This window comes from Xylaria bambusicola (assembly GCF_022495145.1).
Source record: "Xylaria bambusicola strain CBS 139988 unplaced genomic scaffold F5B22scaffold_15, whole genome shotgun sequence".
NCBI lineage: Eukaryota > Fungi > Ascomycota > Sordariomycetes > Xylariales > Xylariaceae > Xylaria > Xylaria bambusicola.
In genome coordinates, this window is record NW_025953568.1 from 322,793 (window position 1) to 344,364 (window position 21,572).

At 48.8% G+C, this 21,572-nt stretch overlaps 8 protein-coding genes across 8 annotated transcripts; 5 read left to right on the plus strand and 3 right to left on the minus strand.

Annotated features, from left to right (window-relative positions):
• The first annotated feature begins 1,165 nt into the window (after window positions 1-1,165).
• On the plus strand, window positions 1,166-2,451 carry F5B22DRAFT_99226 (ribonuclease H-like domain-containing protein). The gene has a single exon (XM_047980758.1). The coding sequence runs from the start codon at window positions 1,474-1,476 to the stop codon at window positions 1,963-1,965; it is 492 nt and encodes a 163-aa protein (XP_047831868.1). The 5' UTR covers window positions 1,166-1,473; the 3' UTR covers window positions 1,966-2,451.
• Window positions 2,452-2,945: 494 nt separating this feature from the next.
• On the plus strand, window positions 2,946-5,608 carry F5B22DRAFT_645470 (Alpha/Beta hydrolase protein; the record flags this gene model as incomplete). The annotated part of the gene is made up of 6 exons (XM_047978590.1): window positions 2,946-3,072; window positions 3,124-3,493; window positions 3,548-3,779; window positions 3,860-3,870; window positions 4,070-4,236; window positions 4,419-5,608. 6 exons carry the CDS (start codon window positions 2,946-2,948, stop codon window positions 5,606-5,608), a joined length of 2,097 nt encoding a protein of 698 aa, XP_047831869.1.
• A 418-nt stretch (window positions 5,609-6,026) lies between these two features.
• On the minus strand, window positions 6,027-8,831 carry F5B22DRAFT_602325 (uncharacterized protein). The gene is made up of 5 exons (XM_047974659.1): window positions 8,479-8,831; window positions 8,230-8,408; window positions 7,793-8,173; window positions 6,414-7,739; window positions 6,027-6,273 (listed from the first exon to the last, which is right to left on the minus strand). Exons 2-4 carry the CDS (start codon window positions 8,305-8,307, stop codon window positions 6,429-6,431), a joined length of 1,770 nt encoding a protein of 589 aa, XP_047831870.1. The 5' UTR covers window positions 8,308-8,408; window positions 8,479-8,831; the 3' UTR covers window positions 6,027-6,273; window positions 6,414-6,428.
• A 727-nt stretch (window positions 8,832-9,558) lies between these two features.
• F5B22DRAFT_99278 (uncharacterized protein) lies at window positions 9,559-11,010 on the minus strand. The gene is made up of 3 exons (XM_047980760.1): window positions 10,807-11,010; window positions 10,344-10,758; window positions 9,559-10,210 (listed from the first exon to the last, which is right to left on the minus strand). Exons 2-3 carry the CDS (start codon window positions 10,634-10,636, stop codon window positions 9,865-9,867), a joined length of 639 nt encoding a protein of 212 aa, XP_047831871.1. The 5' UTR covers window positions 10,637-10,758; window positions 10,807-11,010; the 3' UTR covers window positions 9,559-9,864.
• Window positions 11,011-12,119: 1,109 nt separating this feature from the next.
• Window positions 12,120-13,860, plus strand: F5B22DRAFT_635650 (uncharacterized protein; the record flags this gene model as incomplete). Its single annotated transcript, XM_047977177.1, has 4 exons — window positions 12,120-12,233; window positions 12,303-12,395; window positions 12,462-12,698; window positions 12,778-13,860. The coding sequence occupies 4 exons, from the start codon at window positions 12,120-12,122 to the stop codon at window positions 13,858-13,860; spliced, it is 1,527 nt and encodes a 508-aa protein (XP_047831872.1).
• A 346-nt stretch (window positions 13,861-14,206) lies between these two features.
• Window positions 14,207-14,761, plus strand: F5B22DRAFT_654554 (uncharacterized protein; the record flags this gene model as incomplete). The annotated part of the gene is made up of 2 exons (XM_047979808.1): window positions 14,207-14,212; window positions 14,270-14,761. 2 exons carry the CDS (start codon window positions 14,207-14,209, stop codon window positions 14,759-14,761), a joined length of 498 nt encoding a protein of 165 aa, XP_047831873.1.
• Window positions 14,762-14,813: 52 nt separating this feature from the next.
• F5B22DRAFT_602333 (uncharacterized protein) lies at window positions 14,814-18,879 on the minus strand. Its single transcript, XM_047974660.1, has one exon. It carries the CDS (start codon window positions 18,682-18,684, stop codon window positions 14,956-14,958), a length of 3,729 nt encoding a protein of 1,242 aa, XP_047831874.1. The 5' UTR covers window positions 18,685-18,879; the 3' UTR covers window positions 14,814-14,955.
• Window positions 18,880-18,988: 109 nt separating this feature from the next.
• Window positions 18,989-21,510, plus strand: F5B22DRAFT_602335 (uncharacterized protein). The gene is made up of 4 exons (XM_047974661.1): window positions 18,989-19,161; window positions 19,227-19,589; window positions 19,642-20,227; window positions 20,295-21,510. The coding sequence occupies exons 2-4, from the start codon at window positions 19,359-19,361 to the stop codon at window positions 21,332-21,334; spliced, it is 1,857 nt and encodes a 618-aa protein (XP_047831875.1). The 5' UTR covers window positions 18,989-19,161; window positions 19,227-19,358; the 3' UTR covers window positions 21,335-21,510.
• The last annotated feature ends 62 nt before the right edge of the window (window positions 21,511-21,572 follow it).

The following is a 21,572-nucleotide window of genomic DNA, read 5'->3' on the forward strand; positions in this document are numbered from 1 at the left end:
TGCTTCATCAACCCATATACTACATAGTAGTTTACTTTGGACTTTAGCTATTTCATTGATACGATGCCATAGGGGTGGCCAGCTAGTTACGGCCTCGAGCAATCTGGGCTAGACGGATAGGTGTTGTTGTATTGATAATTTCTATAGTTGGTTGATGGTGTGGCTCACCGAACTGTACTTCATTTGTAACAATGATACCGAATGATCTTATAATTTCTTTAATCTGTCAGGCGGTATAAGGGCGTTTATTTGATAAGTCAATTGCAAGGCATGGGCTAATAGGTAGGTCATAGCTGGTAATAGGGACTCCATTTCCAAGAATTTTGAATCTTGCTGGTGTCATGGAACAGCTGCGCTTAATCTGTCCATCAGGTGCAGGCCTACTTCGTCGAGATTAGTGTTGCACCGTTCTGTATCTGACTCTATATGCAATAATTTCTGGCGCTAATAGAGATATTCATATATAAGAGCAGTGACTAGGTTCAAATCGACCGTGCCTATAACATGAGCTGATACAGAGGTTTCGAATTGAAGCTGTTCACGAGACAACACTCTTTTGGGTCTGTTAGGTCCTCGGCTGCCGGATTCCTTTTTGGCTCTGGTGGCTGAATTAGATACATACGGCCTTTGCAATTTCTCAGAGCCCGAAAGTGTCTCATGCTAGTAACCTTCGTGTCTCATTTGAAAGGGTCTTTTGCAATGCGCTCAGCCGGAGGCGACCTGTATTCAACCGTACGTACGCTTGAGACTTCCGACGAAAAGAATATATTAGACTACTAGGCTGGTCTGCCGAAACCGCTTGCTCAATATATGTACGGCGTGTGCGCGCGTATCCCAGTCCTGTGGCGCCGTGTTACAGGCAGGCTCGTTTGTCGGCAGACAGGGTATATTATGGAAGAGAGCAAGCGATATTTTGGGCGGCGGAGAGTTTCCATGACGATTACCTACCTACCAGGTACATATGTAGTTTCAAGGGGGGGCAGACATATAGCTATGTACTCAGGTACCCTCTCTCAATTTTAAGCCAATTAAAGAGATGGGACAGAGCTTCAGGGTTCCCCTATTTTACTAAATATCGACCGTACGACTTCAACACCAACGCGTTCAATAGCTTGAACACCTAACTTAATTATTGCTTAAAGATCTCTTAAATAAAATTAGAGTAGTTCAATAAAAGCATATATCCATTAAATCTATGTTAATGTGAAATGTAAATGATATGATATGAAAGATTGCAATTTTGGATATCAGTACCCGGTTTTGGAGACTTAGATACCAACTCTTCAACACTTGTATGCAAAAGCAAAAGCAAAAGCAAAAGCAAAAGCAAACGCAAACGCAAACGCAAACCTCAACTAGCATCACATAGTTCATATCGCAGCACGCAACTTCTCCTAATCAAATCTGTTCACCGCCATCTCACCTGAATACACACTCCAAGAGCGCCAGGAAGCCTGAAAATTCGCTAGCAACATGGTGTATGTCATGGAATTCTACGTTGATGGAGGCTGCCGTGGCAATGGCCAACCGTGGGCGATTGGCGCCGCCGCGTGCGTTCTCAAAACACGGAGCGGCCTATCCTTCCACAGAACGGTAGAATTGTCACAGTATCCGAATCTTCCCACCAACCAACGAGCGGAGATCGCAGCTATCATTGTAGCTCTCAAATGGGCTCTGGAGAAATACCAAGAATTGGATTCGTCTCCCCGACTTGATATCCGCATTCACTCCGACTCCAGATATGCTATCGGGTGTATGAACGAGTGGATCTTCAAGTGGGTGCGCAATGGATGGATGAACGCAGCTGGTAACGAGGTCGCCAACCGTGACTTGATTGAGAAGGCTTCCGATCTCGATGACGATGTCAAAGAACTGGGCTCGGTGGAGTATATCTGGGTTCCTCGGTCGCAGAATGAAGAGGCGGATGAAGCATGTAATGATAAATTGGACGAACTGGAGGATTAATTGCCTGGGACTTCATGGCACTACGAACCAGTCTGAGTGGTCCATCTGGAAGAAGGTAAGTTCATCACATCACACGATTAGCTAATTGTCACGAGAAGAGACGAATCCTTGGATTCGCTGCGAAGCTGTCTTCGTCGGCAGAGCCTCTAGCTTGCTTCTTTGAAGACATCGTGAAAGTACGGCTTCTAATCATTGCTCTCTTAGGCTTTCTCTAAAGAGGAGAAACGGCACACTGATACCCATGTCTTGTCTGTGTAATACCGATGCGATGAATCTTCGTTCAGCTTTCCAGCAGCTCATAAAACCATAGCTTATTCTGATTTCCCTCTTGATTCGACGAGTTACTGTTTTCTTTCTCCTTGTTTTCGACACGAAGCGCCCTGCCTTCCTCGCAGGCTTTTGGGCTCATGCAAAACCGCATACGGTCGGGGAAGGGGACACAGTCTTGTTACACGGTACAGACAAAGAAGTCTTGTACACCCCTATACCTGCCTAAGTAAGATTGCGACAAGTCTAAAGTCGCCCGATTCTTGGAGCTTTCGTTAAAGATTGAAGCAGGCTCATGTGCAGCTTTGCGCTCGCGGGGTGGGACATGCTTGGTTATCTATCCTGGCGGACAACCAATTTTTTGGCGCATTGCAAAACTCTATCGGCATAGGCCCGTGCACATACGCTTCGTTCGATTAATCGGATGGCCTCATTGATGGAATTTGTTGTCTCGGGGCTGGCTGTCGCGTTTGGATGGAGGAGAAGGAGCGTAATTTAGGCTGTACGAAGATGGAGGAGGATGGAGGAGTACGGAACCCCACTACGCTACCTCCTACCCACTGTCCTGGGGGTAGCGCCTGTACGATGTTGTAATTTCTCATACCGAATAAATTATGGCGTCTGTGAACTCTTGAAATGATGCTCTTCACTTCCTAGTATCTCATCTGCTGTATGCCACTGTAGGCCAAGGCTTTAGATAAGAGATGAATGCAATGAGAGGCATAACGCTGGGTGCGCTGTGGTCGCTATATCTGCTGTCAGCATATGCTGTCGCAGCGGCCCCCTCACCTGAGTCCCTTCACTCATCCATCACTACGCTCATTGTCAATGACCTACAAGGTAAAGATCCCACAACGCTCCGGTGAAATCTTTCGTTAACGGAATTTTCAGGTACGCGCAGTCCTTTCGCCGATTCAGGGCTGATCATCCTCGATGCGCGTTCGCACGCCGATGCTTCTAAATCATGCCAGGCGCTTGGCGAAGAACTTTGGGCTCCCGAGCTGGGAATATCTCGCATTCGAATGAACTTAGACTATTTGAAATACACGGGAAAATATGATAAATGGCGTAGGTTCTGGGTTAAGTCAGGACACTCGACTGCTAGGACCATAGACACAACTGGGCATGTGTCGAGCATATCCGAAGCTGTTGAACTACCCGTACTATGTACGCATTCTGCCCCCTTTTCCAATGAGACATACCAAGACAAGAACAAGAAATGGCAGGTGCAGATTCGCTCAAACAATGACTACATAACTGGGTAAGGTTTCCATCACTTCGAGTAGATCGTTAACTCTGATCATTCGCTGTATAGGTTCCGAGATCGTTTGAGCTTCCGATTCCTGGGGATCAGGTATGCTACCCAGCCAAAGCGATTTGCATATCCGGTGCCCTATACTGGCAATAACAGCCATATGTCTGCAACACAGTATGGATCTGCTTGTGTACAGGGCAGCTCTGGCAGCGAAGATTGCCACTTCCTCAACGTTTGGACCCCTTATCTTCCAGGGCCGAAATCCGGTAGACGATCTTTGAGACCTGTCATGGTATGCTGATATGTGCCGCATACCGTATATTGAAGCGGGGAATCATAAACAGGATACTAACGACACTTGACCTTTTATAGTTCTGGATACAGTGAGTTAGTTTTGTTTACCGTCTCAGTGGGCTTTATCCCAATCCTCCACACCAGCCTATGATGTAACTTGAGGATGTTGTTGCGGTTGGCACCAAGATGTTCTTGGTTAGTTAGAAGACACATGATCTTATTATGAATGTCATTTTCATCATCTCACCCAAGTGCTCTAGATCACTGCTAACTCGAACTCGAACAAAGCGGCGGGGGATTCGTTAGCGGTACTGGGAATGATAAGGACTTCGACGGTGGTAATTTGGCCTCTCGAAGCGATGTTGTTGTCGTCGCTATCAACTATCGTTTAGGAACCTTCGGCTTCCTTGCTCTCGATGACGGGATGACCAATGGCAACTTCGGCCTTGCGGATCGTAAGTAGCCTCTGAATGAGACCCTTAGTACTCTTCTCCTCCCAACTTCCCCCTATTACGAGTACCTAGTTCTTGCAAAGTAGCCTTTTGGAAATATTTGTCACACCTTGCCCCCCTCATACAATCATTTCCTCATGTCATCGGCCAAGACAAAAGTTGTTAACTATGAGCATTTCAAATAGAGATTGCAGCGCTCAACTGGGTGAGAAGTCACATTGGCAAATTCGGTGGTGATCCGGACAGAATCACTATTTTCGGCCAATCAGCTGGAGCTGCTAGCGTACGAGCCCTGGCTGCTTCGCCCAAGGCTCTTGGCAAATTCGCGGCAGCCATACCTCTCAGCAGCCCAGGAGGTGTAGGTGGTGCAAGCAGGTTCTCCAAGTACATGACAATAGATGAAGAGATGAAGGAAGTGGGAAATGCACTTCTTACATCGACCAACTGTACAGATGCAACTTCTCAGGTCAACTGCCTCCGTTCTATTCCATCATCCGACCTGAGCGCTATCGGAGCTATAGCATCATTTCTAGTAGTGGACGGTACTTATCTAGTGTCAGACGAACTCGACATATCCAAGGGGTCAAGGTATCCTTTTCATCTAATGATTGGCACCACCCGAGATGACGGTGCTGCCTTCATTGGCTATCCTAGAACCACGAACCAATCGGCCTATTTAGCATCCCTGGGACTCGAGGTGCCTTCTCCGAAACTATTTCCGGTTCCCAATATCGCAAATAAAACGCTAGGTTTATTCAATATGACCGCTCGACTCGCCACAGACGGTCAATTCCGATGTATCGACCAAGCGACTGCCTACGGGGCTCTGTTCAATAACCGACTGAGTTCCGCCTACTATTACGAATTCAACCGTACCTACCAGCTCACAAACTACCCACGGCTAGATGTATGTGAGCCGCCCAAATCGACGGCTTATCCACATGGGGATCCCGACGGGGAGTATTTCAAATGCCATTCTGGCGAACTGTACTATCTCTTCGGCAACCTCGCACGCGAGGGTCTGCCTATGCGAGACGAAAACGACTTGCCTTTCCAGCAATTCATTGTAGATTCGTTCAGCTCTTTTGCACGAACATACAATCCGAATCCCGACCCGGCATACCTCCGAGCAAGGGGCTATTCCAATACGCTTCGCGAGATCGAGCGGATTGGAAAATGGAAACCTGCTACAAAGCGGCGAACGACAAAGCGCGTGCTACAATGGCCCAGTTTCGACAGCTTGTTCACTGAGCTCGAGCAGTGTCAGGAGCTTAGAGTGCCTCTGGATCATTATGAGGCTAAATCGGTATCGTCGATATTTCATCAGGGATCGCGTAAATTTCGCTATGAAACTCGGGACTCCTTGGGAAGATAGCTTAGATTAGACCCGATTAGGATTGCCAATGTTCAAAGTCTTCAGCGGCGTGGATTTATCTCGACAGAAGAAGGCAAGGAATATCTTATGTGAGCTAAAATAAGAACACTCAGCAGCTCAGCTTGAACCATGTTGCTAGCGCGAAACCGGGACAATCCCCCAAAGGTTCGAGCAATATCGGGAGCTTAGAGCGCCTTTGGATCATTATACAGTTAAGTCGGTATCGTCGATATTTTGTCATGGATCACGTAGATTTCGCTATGGAATTCGGGACTATTTGGAAAGATAGCTTAGATTAGACCCGAATAGGAATTTCTACACTTAAAGTCTTCACCGGCAATATTCATAACGTGTATGTGTTACACGCGTACAAGCTGAACATGCGGTTCGCTTTTCGCTTCGGCCGTACCAAAGGCCAAGGCAGGCTGTTCATGATCTTCAGAAACAAGCAGGCAATATTGAAAATAAGATTGTACAGACTTCGCTTCATGGAACAAGCCAATCCACTAGGGCTGGCAGACCAGACGTATGATAGAGTCAGGTCAAGCCACCAAGGCCAAGAAGGAACTGACTAGCTAAGGACCATTGCAGCCTTGTTAAATCACTGTATCCTGAATATCATCAAGTTCCAAGCCCAGTTATCTGCCCTCGTTGTAGTATGATTCCTATAATATGAGTTAACCTAGGGAAAGAAGGAATGGAAATGTCAAAATGGAACGCCTGTACGGTTACTGATGCACGGGACATTCGTACATGAAACCTGTATGGGTATAATGGGAATGTTCGATAAAGGAAAGGTACCTACCTGATCGATGCCACGTCAAATGGCCACCTGACTGATCCCAAATGAGCCCGACGGGTCTAAAATTTGATTAGAGATCGCTATGTTCGTTTTCTTGTTGGATAGCGGATCACCATCCACAAGACCAGCCACTTCACTCTTCCTCTTGTGCGCTTGCATCTGCCTTGCATTTCTCAAAACGACCGACACGCTCTGCTTCAAGACACCAAGCAGTGTCTTCTCCGCGTAACCGACTAGTACATTCCGGATTAGATTGCAGATATGGTCCCTTTTGTACCCGTGCCCGTCGCAAATGTCGTCGTAGTAAAACTCCAACCCTTCGCCCTCCTCGACGGCCTGCGCCCGATGAACCCGGAGCGCGAACTCCTTGGCGTTGATGGCGATGGAGAATAGGCGTACGTCGGAGAAGAATGCGTCTTGGTGTCCGGCCGCGCTCATCCAAATATAGATGTTGAAGAGCGCCTGGCTAGCGCTGTGCATGTTGGCCATGAGTGCCGGCGTCAGGTCGTGGAACCCTTTCTTCGCCTCGATGAAAATGAAAGGGAAGCAGCGATTAATGGACCCGTCCGGGCTCATGCACGCCTTGAAGCCGTCCGGGATGGGCGTAGATTTCTGGTAGGGCCCCCGTCCGACGAGCGATTTGAAACGGAAGAAGATAGCAAGATCTGGCTTGGGGGCTGGAATGGTATTTTCTTCTGTCGATGGCAGCACGTAGTAATTACTTCGTAGTGACCACGCACCTTCGCAATTGAAGTCGAACTTGTCGCTGATCTGGTGGCGGTTGAGGATGGACATCATGACGGTTCGCTGAAATACGGCCGCGTTGGAGGGGTGCTTGCAATGTTCGAGGTCCCTTTCGAAATCTCGGTTTGTTATAGTCGCCATTTGGACTGTTGACTTCCACTCGTTTATAGCATCGGACAATTCTTCCACTGTGTCGTAGATATTGGCGTCATTTTGGTTGCTGAGGAATAACTCGATCTTATTGCGTAACAGCGTCGTCTGTTCCAATTGAATAGCACCAGCCTTTGTAATTATAACAACCTTAAGATCAGCCGTCTTCGGATCATCGACGCGCTCCTCAAACTCTACCAGGCGGGTTCGCAAGCCTTCCGCCAATGAGACCTTTTTGGCTTCCCTTCTTGCGCTCTCTGTTCTATCCGGGTTTACCGTAGATTGTCGCTCTGATGCAGCTGCAGATTCTTCTGTTGAATAGGAAGTAGAGCGCGCCATGTCACTACTACTACCGAGTCTTTTTAAATCTGAAAAGAACGGGTCGACGTCGGCTACCGGCGAAACGCGCACTTCTTCTAACCACGAGTCGAGACGCTATATTATCGTGAGTTTACAATCTCGATCTTGAGGGTTATGGTATGACGAACCGAACATAGCCGTAGCTTTTGAGGGTCGGGATCGTAATCAGCAAAATCTTGGAGGCGACAAAGTGCGCTCGTCTCTTGAATACTCTCCCTTGCTACCTCTTGCGTACGTCTCGTTTTGGTCTGGTCCTGCGCCGGTAAACTCGGAGCTGTGGCAGAGCTGCGGTCACGAGGCGTAACGACTTCGCGATTTGGCGAACGTTTTATCCCCCCAGAGTTTAACTTGCGCAGCTTTCTACGGCGTGCTTTCGTCTCACGAGTCGTTTCGCCCGGGCTTTTTGTAGTAGCAGGCTTGTGAACTGACAATTTATGAGCCTTAAGGAGCTCTTGGGCACGTATTCGCTCGCTTCGACGGCCTGTCGGTTTTGGAGCTGCTGTAGAAAGCTGCATTTGAGTAAGCGCCAGGAACTTCTTACTTAACTTGATATGTTTAGCTATACCTGCTCAGAGATTTCGTTATTATTGCCTTTCTGGAGGCCTGCTTGAGGCAGCGCTCCTTGCTTTCTTGTTGTAGGCATCAAAAGTGAGATGGAGATGGAGAACTTGCCCCTGCATGGAGCAGAACCGGACTAAGTGTATGACACAGCAGAAGCCTCCCTCGAGGCATGCAGCGCAAACCCTACATATCCAACGAGAAGTCAGTATAAGGATACACAAAAGCTAACAGCAAACAAATATCTAATCCACACCCTCTCGTCTTTACTCTTCCACCGCTGCACCATCCCTTTGAACGCTGCCAAGAACTTAGGAAGGCAAGGACACTAGACAGGGGATCATTAACGACATCCCTGTGCTGCGAAGTTAAAATGGCGTCTAAAGGGATACGTAGAACATCTAAGTCTAATTCAGCATTTCCTGGGCAGTAGATACATAAACCACCCAGAGCCTAAGAGAAGTGGCATCGAGACGGTATATTCCCGAGAGAGAACGGCCTCGCGTTCAAGAAGAATCGACAATCTTGACTTTGAGTCAATCGCGCTACTGTTATGATTAAAGAGAGTTGTCATTATTTTTCATATATGTTGGAACTGTGGTTGGTGGCTTGTTTGAAGGGTGGGGGCCGGGGGATGCTTTTCGGAAATCTTCTGTGCTTATTCAGGGATTATCTATCTCGTGTCATTGGGGGCGGACACAGCAGGAACAATTCAAGCAAAAGTTGTCTAGGTATTCTCAAGATCAAAAGTGAACCGGAAGACCTTAGCCATACATCAAGCCAATCTGGTCGTGCGCTACCAACACTTTACACAGCAACGTCCCACGTCTCGCGGACCAAATTTGGTGTTCTTCGCATCGACACAGATATTGACTCCGTCTCTCACTCCAGCCCACATACCCGTATTGAGCGCGTAATCGTCTTACTTGTACATCAATTCGAAGTCGTTATTGACTCCAGTCTTGTTTTTGGACTAGGTGAACTCGACCTACTTCTGGTTGACCGGGAAGCAGGTGGTGCACATAGCTAGTCCCCTAGTCGACCTAAGTATCAGATAAACAATTGCAAATGCAATCTTACTAGTGAAGACTTTCTTCTGTACCGAATCCTATCGGTAGAGCGTCAATAAAGCCCACTTGGACTATTGAGCCGAGTGCGACTTGGTTCCCTTGGTTCCCTCGAAACAGACACTACGTTCACGACGCTCTGTTCGTGAGTCAATCTTCCGCTGACTCGTGTTGCCCATCGCTATACTCTTCCTGTGTTGCCTCATTTATTTCAATTGAAAGGCATCCTTTTCGAGTGCCGTACGCCGACATCAAAGAAAGATGAGCTGACTACTCGGATTCGATTTCAAGAAGTAGTCCAGCTGATAGCAGCAATAGGAAATACCACCGTGAACAAATAGTGTGTTGAGTTCCTAATATTCGATCAGTGCCATCAGAAAGGAATAACTCAGTTCGTGATGTCGATCATCTTGTGCTCTATGTTCCTTGCTCCCGTAGCCGTGAACACTCTCCAGCCCTATTCGCAAAATTTAAGAAAACTTAGGCAGATTGACCACTCGGTGCTGGCAGTAAAGAACAATAGGGTATGAAGAAAATGGCGGCAACTGTTATGTAGTAATGATGCGAGTTTTAGCCTAGTTGTTTGCTCTCCATTGCAGCAACGGCTCCAGGTTAGGTGAGGCCTCATTGACAGAAGGATACGGGTTTAACCCCGCCGCTTCTAAGTCGCTTAGTGCATCTTCGTTAGAACAGTCATCATCGTCGTCGGCCTCGTCAGCCTCGGCTTCTACTGGCTGTCCAGTTGAAGGTATGCCGTTGGTCCTCACCATGGCATCGCGCTTGGCCCGATCAAGTTGTAGCCATCGTCTCACCCAGCTGGGGCTAATGGGCTGCCCAGGTGGACTTCTCAGCGACAGAAGTGCATCGGCAGCATCTTGTACCACGGTTCTGTTGACCGACCGTTTCCCACGTCGCAACATACTAGGAGCCTGATATCAATACCCCTGAGTTATACTAACCCGTCCGAAGGCTCACAGTTCACGGAAGGCGTTGTGTGGGGGAATGTAGAGTTACAGTGGACCAGAATGGCTGAGGGCCGGCAGATGCAACTTACAATATGTGGAAAGAGAGCATCTGCTCTTCGACATCGGTAAGGCGACTCGGACGGCCAATGCTCCGAGACGCAGCAGCAGGCTTTGGCTTGGGGTTCTTCAAGTTCACGAGCTGGCGAGCTACGGTGGACTTGGCAACGCCAAACCTCTCAGCGGCAATTCGCGTAGACGAGATGGTAGCGCGATGTCGATTGGGGTCCTCGAGGAGCTCGGCTTTCTGGGTTTCATACAACCAGCGCGCTGCTTCCAAGGCGCGATCATGTTGACGTTTCCGAATCTCGGCGTTGGACGACATGTCACCGCATTACGGCGTATACGTGCACTATGAAGGCCAGATTTGCCTCTGATGAATGTTGGCTATAAGACCTGTCCTTGCCGTCCTGGAAGGATATGTGGTTGAGACGGGCGGGTACTAGTCTAGGTACACGTAAGTACCTCCCTACCCTACTATAGGTGCCTACTTACTGCCTACTCAGCTTGTACAGCACTGGAGTAACCACTACAGCGCGCGCCCATCCGCATAGTCGTAGCGGTTTGATAGGTACCATCTCTGCATGTACCCACTCCGTACTGCATGTGTACCTAGTATGAACCATGAACCATCAAATGAATGGCTGATTTCTATCTACCACAATTTTGCCATGATGAAAATCAAACGGTACTCAATAAGAAAGTACTAGAGTCCCATTACGAAGAAGGCGAAGAAGGTGGTCATGTGGATCGTGTTTAACCCGCTAACATTCTTGTTTCCTTCTTCTTGAGGTTACCGCGACTAACCAAGTCAATGTTATCTTCTACGTATGATGTACTCGGTAGGTATACCTATCTAACTCCAAATTTGCAACGCCCATTGAAGTCACATCATGAAAAAATCGATGGACGACCAGCACCCTCTTACTTTTATCTTTTGACGAGGCCTCAGCTAGCTCGCCGGGGTATTCAATCGTAGGAAGTAGTGTGTACACACATAGGTTGGGCACTACTGTTATCATCTATTAGCCCTAGGCCTAGACGAACCTAACATACACGTGAGACAAAAAAAAAAAAAAAAAAAAAGACTGATCAGAGCGCCAGGAATGAAATCGGATATAGCCTCATCATGGCCACTGGACTGTTCTAGAAGGCTTTCTGGTACCTGGATGGGGCTGCAGGCGAGAACGGCTCCCCCCGACCCAGCACGCGCACGCTAACGCACGAATCACCGTTATCTCATATCCCGATGATTCGGTCTGTTGCCGGAGGCCCTCCCGGCTCTGGTCTTGGCTCTTGGCATACACGCCTACCTATCTGGATGAGGCAGGTCACGTTAGATAAGAACTGCTCCAACCATGTCCTTGGGCCCAGCTGGGAATGATGCTGCATCTGCCAAGTCCTCCGTGAGATTGCTTCTTTGCTCTTGATCAGCTATTACGAAATACACTACTGTAGGTATCTGAACTCGACCAGTCATTCACATCGCTTGGAACCAGGCATCCCACAGATTCTTGATGGCTACTCACGCCATGCGCGGCCAGGGATCACGAACAGCTCTAGCAAGAGCCAAGATGTAGTAGCTGCAACAAGCTCCTCGCCATATAGCTCGATCGCTAGTTACACATCTGGGTATATAATCATGGCCTCTGCCGCGCAGCTCTCTGTTTTGGGGCCTGGATATTCTCGTTCCAACCTGGATCTCGTCGCCCTTAGTCAATCCTGTACGTCGCTGGTTCAGGTGGATTGATAGGCCCAGGTTATTACCGTGGAACCATCCTCTTTTCACTCGTTCCTTGCCAATCATCATGAAGGGAATCAGTTCTGCTATGGCCATCACGGCCACTAGCATGCTTGCCTTGAACAGCAATGCTGAGCCCGCCCATTACCCCTCGAAGTGCAAGCTCCCTCTCGTGAAAGATGTGAGGCTCATTTGCCCCTACCACAGCGATAGCTAGATCATGGCATGAGAGGCTGACCACCCCCAACAGAAACCACTCGTGAATGCCATTCACCTCAAGGATCTCATGAAGTGTGCTCAGGATCTTGAGGATGTTGCGTATGCCACGACCGCTCGCAACCGGGTAAGCTGCCACAACATATACTCTGCTGGACTATTTTTGGAATGGAATCACTAATACACTCTGTAGGTACACGGTTCAGAGGGTCACAAGGGTACTGTCCAGTATTTCAAAGACACACTAGAGGGTCTTGGTGATTACTACAAGGTTGAGCTCCAGGAGTTCACCACGGAGGTTACGCTCGCTTCTGCCAATGAATTCTCTGCCGGTGGTGTTGCTTTTGACACTGATTCGTTCGAATTTGGCAACAACGGTACCTGGACAGACTTGCCTCTTGTCAATGTTGCTAATCTTGGTTGTGAGCCGGTAAGTACAAAGTTGGTCATGTTTCGTATTGTCCAGATGGCAAGGATCTTCATACTGTGCTTGTACTGACAACACACAGGAGGATGTCCCCGACAGCGTTGCTGGAAAAGTAGCCCTCATTGGCCGAGGTGATTGCACCTTTGTCCAGAAGATTGAGAATGCTGGCGCGAAGGGTGCCGTCGCTGCTATGATCTACAACAATCTCGATGCCGGAGTTGCCGCAGGCACTCTCGGTGGAGTGAACGAATTGATTCCCTTGGGCGGTCTTACCCGGGCTGACGGCCTCGCGCTAGCTGAGCGCATCGAAGCAGGCGAAACAATTACCAGCTCTGGTACCTACTGGGCATACGTTACCCAAGCCACGAGCCACAATGTTCTCGCCACTTCCAAGTACGGCGACCCAGACAACGTTCTATTCTTGGGCGCTCACAGCGACTCGGTAGATAAGGGGCCCGGTATCAACGACAATGGTAGCGGATCTTGCGGCATTCTCACTGTTGCCAAAGCACTCTCTAAATACAGAACAAACGCTCAGGTCAAGTTTGGTTGGTGGACTGCTGAGGAAGAGGGTCTGCTAGGAGCTGAGCACTTCGTCAACACTTCGACGGCTGAGGACCTGTCGAAGATCCGTCTCTATTTGAACTTCGACATGATCGCGTCTCCCAACTACTACCTTGGCATCTATGATGGTGACGGAAGTCGCTACAACCTTAGCGGACCCCCTGGCTCTGATGTCGCAGAGTATTTGTTCGAGGACTTCTTCGCCGCCAGGAATTTGACAACCTTTGGAGCTGAGTTCAACGGTCGTAGTGATTACGGCCCATTCCTGGATGCCGGCGTGCCCTGCAGTGGTCTTGACACTGGAGCTGATGGCATCAAGACCGAAGAGGAGGCGGCGATCTACGGTGGAATTGCCGGCGAAACCTACGACCAGAACTACCATTCCGCTGCTGACAACGTGACCAACCTTGCTTTGTTCCCCTTCGAAATCAACGCCAAGGCCATTGCCCACGTGGTTGCAACATACGCTAAGAGCTGGGAGGGCTTCCCAGCTCGTCTACCCTCCAATTCCACCGCCATTGCTCGTCGCCACTTGCATCCTCGCAGCTCTGGCGTGCCCAAGAGGCACAGTTGCGGCGTGAACGAATTGCTAGAATACTAGATATATCAGTAATGTCGCTTACCAAAATGGCGTAGGGGAGAACAAAATATATAGGTAATAATGAATAATGTTACATCAGTTCAAGTTCTTGATGACATGTTTAACGTACAATTTTGCAAGCTTTTCAGGCAAATCTGTTCCATAAACAGTTTAGCTTATGGGGCAATTAACTACCCAGGTCTCTGCCAGGTGAAGGGATATTGTGATACGCCTTACTAAGTATGTCACAGCCTAAGAGATTGATTTTGACATCCCCGCGTCAGTATTCCTCCCAGACAATTACAGTTATCCGCAAGTTGACGTATATTTGGACGAGCTGATCTAGTATGTTCATGCTATGGATCCAATGGCTGTGGTACTACTCTGTAAAGATGGCCGAGGAGCTCATCGTAACCGTGCCCTCTAACAGAATCCCAGTGATAAGTTGCCACCATTGCACTTAGAAGGGCAGTGGTTGTTAGGTGAGGCGTTCAGCGTGCCAGAGGACCAAGACGACCATGAGGCTTGGATTGAAGCGTATGTGAACCTAGCCCTTGCACTGGCTACCCAGCCGCCAACGGAAGCGGAGAGAGCCGAAGCTAGGCGAGAGTGTGAGGTCACGGATCATCATGAGAGGGAAAGCGGGACTGTGTGGACGAAGTTCAACCATTCTGGAGCGTCCGGGCTGAGGCGACCGCGCGAGTTACTCAAGCAAGTCCGCTGCCCGGCTGTCGTTGTGCACGCCGCAAAGGACCAGGTGTTCCCCATGGAGCATGGGGAAGCTTTGAGAGACGATATCGAAAGAGCAATGCTCGTCGTCCTTAAGGACTGTGGTCACGAACTTCCACATCGCGTTCGATCGCGCGTAGTAGATGCAATTCTGACAAACGCGAAAAAAGGGGCAGCTAGCAGGTGCTGTTAAGCCGTGAAGACATGACGTGATGTTTGTAGCACGGACTGCTGTCGCAGTAGTAGATTCTTAGAGCAAGCGAAGTGAATCAATTATTGGCAGGTTTCTCGGAATTTACTATGTCTCCTTCGACAAGCATCATTGATCATATATACACCATGATTTGGAGTAAGTACTCTCACAAGGTCGTCCCAACTATACAGGCTTCATCCCAGCATAAAAGCGAGTACGACGGCGACCACCAACGCCGCCCCCAGCAAGCAAACCACACCCGCCAGCAGCAGGACAATAACACGCCCAAAAACCATAGGTACCCAGCGCAGCAGACTGAGTAGCGGTCTGCGCGTAGTATCAAGTGATCGGAGCTCTTCACGCAACGCCACGTACGAAACGACGATGGGCTCGCCAGCGAGCTCATGCGCCCATAGCACCAGCTCCCAAAGCAATCCAAGCGCAGTAGTCGGATACTGGATGAAGAAGAACAAGGTGCTCAGATTCTTCGAGAGGAACACCTCGGCGCTAAAATCAGGCGGTCTGATTTCGAAAGCGGACAATAATTCCGCTGTAGGCTCCTGTTCCCATCTCTCGTCATCTCGAAGGGAAGCGAGTATATCGTCATCGTCGTCGTGGCCTTCATCTTCAACATCATCGCTAGAAGAGAGATGTTGATTTTTCTCGTCGGAGTACCACGCCTCGTCGAAGAAGGGAAATCGCTTCTGTATCCGCTGCCGGAGCGCATGGTGGTCTTCTTCCGGATCTCCGGGTAATGCGAAGTCCGCTACGTCGATCTCGAGGACGTTCTTAGAGCCAATCTGCCCGATGCTGATCTTGCGGAGACTTGATAGTTTCACTGTCGGTCGTTTGAATGTGACTGAGCGCGTCAGCTCGTTGACGAAGGCGTTGCCGCACTCGCTCCAGCCAGGAACCGATGGCTTTATAGTTGGCGGCGGAAGGCTGAGGTCCTCTGGCTTGCTGTGTAAGACTGCTAAGCCGTCTTGAATTGCAGGTTCGGTGCTCATGTAGTTGCATATACTAGCAGTGAGTGCATCGTCGTTCGGGATCGATTTCGTTTGAGGCGCAGTGAGAAGCGGCGTTCTTTCGTTGGAGGCGCGACTGGAGCGTGCAATTTGCACTCGATGCATATCATTCTTCTCGTCCAGGAGCTGCTCAAAATTCAGCTTAAGAAGGGGGTACGCGGCTTTGTGTTCTTTTCTGTCAGTCTCTATGTTACCCAGAGCGGTCGAGTTGGCGATGGTTGCGGAGTCATCACTCATTCCTTTTGGTCTACAGCTTCGAGCAGCTGTCATGTAGTACTTTGTGGCATTGGGCTCGCGTGGTTTCGATTCAGCATCAGCTAGAGCCCGCTCATAGTGCCGGCATATCTCGTTTGCAACTACGGCGCGCGTGGCCAGGCGGCAGCTATGTAGGTACAAGCTCAAGACTGGCTTCGGTTCTTTGATTATGGGTGGGAAATATAGAGGTTTTTCAATCCGCGCGCCGCTATTCAGGAGGAGTAGAAACCTTTCCAGCCTTTCGGACTCGTTTAAATCACCTGGTGTAAGAATTGCCTTCCAAACCGAGTAGTCAGATGGTAAGCTCAGCACCTCTTCAGCGCCGACTTCGCCCTTGCAAAGCCAGGCCAGCGTGCGGATGTCTAGAGGCGGTGTAGCTTCTAATGCTATCTGGATGATATTATCTGGTCCCCCAATGCCGTTCCATATTGTTAAACTTGCTTTGGTGGCTCGCAGGTGAGCTAGTTTGAGCAGGAGTTGGCGCCGGGTCAACCCTTTCAAAGGGTCATTAATGATCCATTTCAAATTATCGTGTAGCAACCTCATGCTTCCAGAGTCGCTGAAGATCGTTGCAGCTTGATTACCACCAAGGTTAGGATCTTCATCCCATCTTGTCCTCCATCGTTTGGTGTTGATGCTTTGATAGCGCAAGTCAGTAGGTGCCCCAAAGTGGTGTTGTTCTCGAAACTCGATAACGCTGCTAGAGTGGATCTGAGTGCTCGCTTCTGTTGCACTCTTCTGGCTCGTCATTGTCGGTTTGGTATTATTCTTAATAGCTGATATACGGCTCAACAGAGTACGAGTTGATCGTACTGTTTTACTATAGAGATGCTCCCATGGACGCTCATCGACATGATGTAGGTGAGGTTCTGCTACATCCGACTCTCCACTTGCAAGATAACTCGCACAGAGAGTACCGTGGACAAGCCGAGAAACTCGGCGGAGTAGTGCAGCTTTGCTCCCCAGAATGCCAGGTCCACAATCCACAGGATTCATCTCCTTGAAATGTCGTCCAAAGTGTATGCGCGGATCAGACCTTCGAAATTTCTCCGAGATTGGCGGTGCTTTTCCCCGAAGATCTGGACAGAACACGCTCCAAACAAGCGCTCCATAAACAGCAAGGTCAAAAGCTTGCAATGTCGTAATATCATGTAGCTCGTCGTCAGCGCCGAACCAATACGGTCTCCAGTGGGCTGTGCCCAGGTAACGTACGTGATCGTTGGAGGAGTCAAACGAGTTGGAATGGCCAAAGTCGCACAGCTTAGCCGTCCATTTGGGCCCTTCTTTGAATACAAGTACATTGCGTGGTTTTAGGTCACCATGTGTCATATTCAGGTCGTGAAGCCCTTGTAGCCCGTGTCCGATATCGATACACAAACGACGCAACAATTCATGGCGATTCATACCACTAATAATCTTGAAACTTGAAGGTTTTCTATGTGTCTCTTGAGACTGCGTTTGCACAGTAAGATACTTGGGCGGCTCATCGTCATTCCCCAAGAGAGTCGCCCCTGAGAGCGAGACCCCTTCTGGCCCAGGGGCACCAGTGACTGTCATTGGCGGGTTTGATCGTAGCTCAGCAGTTTGATTATCTCTAGATTGTGAAAGACCTGCTTCTGCAAGTGATTCCTGGCTACAATCGGAAGTTTCGGTTTTCTTGCCATCTCCGAATACGTATTCTAGAAACGTTGCGAGATCACCGTCGGCGCGTTCTAGAACAAGTAGGGGAAGGTGGAGATTGGACGGTGACAAGTCCCTCTGTAATTCAGAGATTCTCTGACTTCGTTCAAGAGTGTCCAAACATAGGCCCCAGCCCCTAAGCTGGACAATATTGGGATGTCCCCTTAATAGATTGGAGAGGGCGTTGATCTCGGCTTCAGCCGCCGCCAAGTAGTTCTTGAGCTTGTATACTTGCTGCCCGGCCTGTGGTCCATGACGCTTGATAGCAAATCTCTCCCATTTGGGTCGCCTACTAATCTTCAATCTGGTAATTGATTTGTCGACCGAGTCGTCAATTCCTCGAACATTTCCTTCGCTGCCAAACCCGAGCACACTTAGAAACTCTGTTTGGCTGCGAAACAGCTGTGGTCCTGGGATTTTATTGATTCTCAAGGTATTCATAATATTTTTGAGAACCTCAACATTGTCAGTATCACGGAGACAAACCCGTGCTGATGATTGGTCACCCAGCGATGGTATACTAGTAATGGGAAGGTGACGATCATTAGCAAGATAGTTGTCTATGTTGCTATCAAGGCGCCTATTGGCGGCGGTAAAATATCCATATTCCTCTGTCGATGGACTGCTTGATATAGTAATCGTGGTGTCATTAGACACATTTAGGGAGGAACTTGTGTCGTAGGCCAGGCTGGATTTAGGTGTGCTATGTCTGATGCTCGTATTAGAGATTGACCTCTGGAGCGCCGGGCGGTACTCTGGCCGAGGAGCAGAGCGTTCAATATTGGGCGACCTGGGAGATAGTGGACATGGAGTGTAATCACTAGATATTCCCGCAAACTGCACGTGTACTTGCACTTGTGATTTCTTTGATATGGCCGACTTCATTGCCGAGCGGCGCTCTGGCTGAGCCCGTGCCGAACAGGGTAGCTTGGTCACCGATTCATTGGAAGCAAGGCGTTCCATTATGCCAACATAATCTGAACAAAGTTGCAATTCTTCGAGGTTGGCTGGGCTCAGTGGGATGGAATTCACTTCATTCGTAGTCTAATAACCATAGAGATGAAGCCGAGCCAACTACAAGATAGCGCTACCAATCCCAGAAAAACAGGCCTGCGAGATCTAAAGGATAAACACAAATAACTATTGATAAGAAAATGCAACTCTTGAGCTGGGTTCATGTCTTTGATGATGCGGGGAATAAAGTCCTTGATGCTCCTCAATATTACTTTTCCTTTCAGCTCCCCACTTCACACCACCCTGCATATATATTGACTGCGCCATTCATGCATAATCAAGTGACATGGTGGTTGGAGACGAATATGGCTGGGATCATGGTTATTTTGATTGGGCCCTTCGAACTACCCTTCCTCGGTGAACGGATTGAAGAGACGAGATAGGAAACTGAAACGGCTTACCCGGATGGTAACTCTCCAAGCTGTTGTTCGTATTACCGGGATTATTATTTTCAGCCTCATCTGCTTATGGCTTACGTACATCTAAATAAGTGTAGATCACTCCCTTGGACGTTTCCTTGGTAAAGTAGTCAATTGTCTTAGTTGAGGCTCTTATCTACTACTAGGTAGTCGAGCCATCCCCACGTTTGGCATTCTCAACAGTCTGGACAGCCCCCTTCCAGGATGGACCCTATTAGCATCACGATGGCCGTAATTTCCGGCTTTCAAATAGTCTATCTAACTTCTAGGTTCATGTATCATGAGATCTTGAGGGCGAAAGGGTTTCACGATGGAAGGGCCCACATGGCCAAGAATTACCGATATGAGATTGTGCGATTGAAAGTGTTCTGGATGGTTTTCACTCGCGACGTGAGGGGAACTACAGACATTGCCTCGCTTAAGGGCCTATCTCGGGCAAGTTGGAAATTTGCCTCTTCATGTATGACACTTACTAACATGAGACCAGGAAATCCTAGAGCTTATCCTCACAACGGTGCTGGACATTGGCGCTGCGCTGAGTCCTTACTCACAAGTCGCTAGCCAGCTAAGCGAAGAGTACCAGAAATACTATACCCAAAGATCTCTTCTTGCAAAAGATGCTAAGGGGACCACGATAGAACTCCCTCTCGATCTTGATGACGCCATCTACCCGATTGACCAAGCACTCAAAGATGGGAACTCTGCTCTTCATGGGCCGTCAACTTCAAATGCTGAAGAGCCGTCTAACAAGACTAGTTTTTTCCGAGGCCTTTTCGGCGGAGGAACTAACAGCAGGAGACCGGGAAAGCAGCCATCTGTAATCCTGCAAGCTAAATTTAAAGAATTGCCAGAAGCCATCGCTTGGTGCTTTCAGGAACGTCAGTTGAATAAGTCGCTTAAGATTCTGCAGAGTAAACTTGACGAGCTCGACTTCTTGTCCCCTAGTCTAGTCTCAAGCCTTGATCGAAGCAGCACAATTGGTCGCAAAGTAGACACTGACACGACCTTCAGAGGATTCAAGGGTCACATGGTGCTCCAGCAAATGGCGAGAGACTACGTCAATGGCGTGCCAGGTAAGAGTCATTTTCAACTATGCAGGTGGAAGGTTCACAGTAGACGATACTAACTTTGACTGAATAGGTACCGGTCAATCCCCCATCGAATGGAAGGTTATGAAGAGATATATCGATAGTTCCGAAGAGCGTTCATCCAAGATCTTGGTTGAACAGAAGGAGACAGGGAACTTCCCACGCGAAAGCATGGAAGCCGCCGCGGTTCAGGAAAGAGAGGAAGAGAAGAAATATGCACCACAGTTGGCCAGTCTGCTGGTGTCTTCAGGTAAAGACTATTTCGATGGGAACAAGCTAGGGACACTTCCGTTCAAGGGTTTCTCGAAAGACCCGACGGTGCCCAACGGTTGTTTTTACTTTGCCTTCGAGTATCCTGAAGGCGTTATTGACCGGAAGCCCCTCAGCTTGCAAGAACTTATTTTGTCAGCACATGGCCAGCACAAACTAAGTCTGAACGACCGCTTCCACATTGCTAAGATGGTTTCGCGATACTTGGGCACCTTGCACTCAGATGCGTGGCTTCACAAGAGCATCCGTAGCCATGCTGTCAAGTTCTTCTTCCGTATGACTGACAAGGAGGTCATACTGGATACGAACACACCCTATCTCACAGAATTTGGCTTCTCACGGCCACTGGACGTATTTTCTGCAGCCAGATACTCCGCCAGTACAGCTGTCAATCTTGATAGGGATGTATACCGGCACCCGCGCCGCTTCGGGCAGCCGAGTCAGATCTTTAATATCACTCATGATGTGTATTCCTTGGGTGTTGTCCTTTTGGAAATTGGTATTTGGAAAACAGCGAGGCAGATATATGATGAGGCTTTTGAGCATGAACGAACTAAACCCACCGGAGAAGACGTTCAAAAGGCGTTCATTCAACGTGCCGGGCGAGAGCTCGAACACCACATGGGTTCCGCGTATAAGGATGCGGTCCTAATGTGTCTCCAGGGAGAGCAGCTCACGAAACATCTGCACAGGCCGTCTTTCGCTGTCGAGTTCCAGAAGACTGTGCTTCGCAAAGTGGACGCTGTGCTGCTAAGCCCGGATGGAGCCGTCTTTGACAATGATGTTGATCCTCCCTCATATGATGCTGCCGTCCGAACCTAATATGTTATGGTTAGAGGCTTATGTATACAGTTGACCTCTAGTAACCAAAGGTGCCTGAAACTCTTGTTACGCACCCATATGAACCAGTTTTTTTTTTTTTTTTTTTTTTCTTTCACAATTACGTATACTCGCATCTAATTGAGTCTATGGACATATTTTGACATTTAATATCGAGCTTATGTTTCGGAACCCGGGAAGCCATTTTGTATCCACAAACGGTTAACATCAGCTCATGACT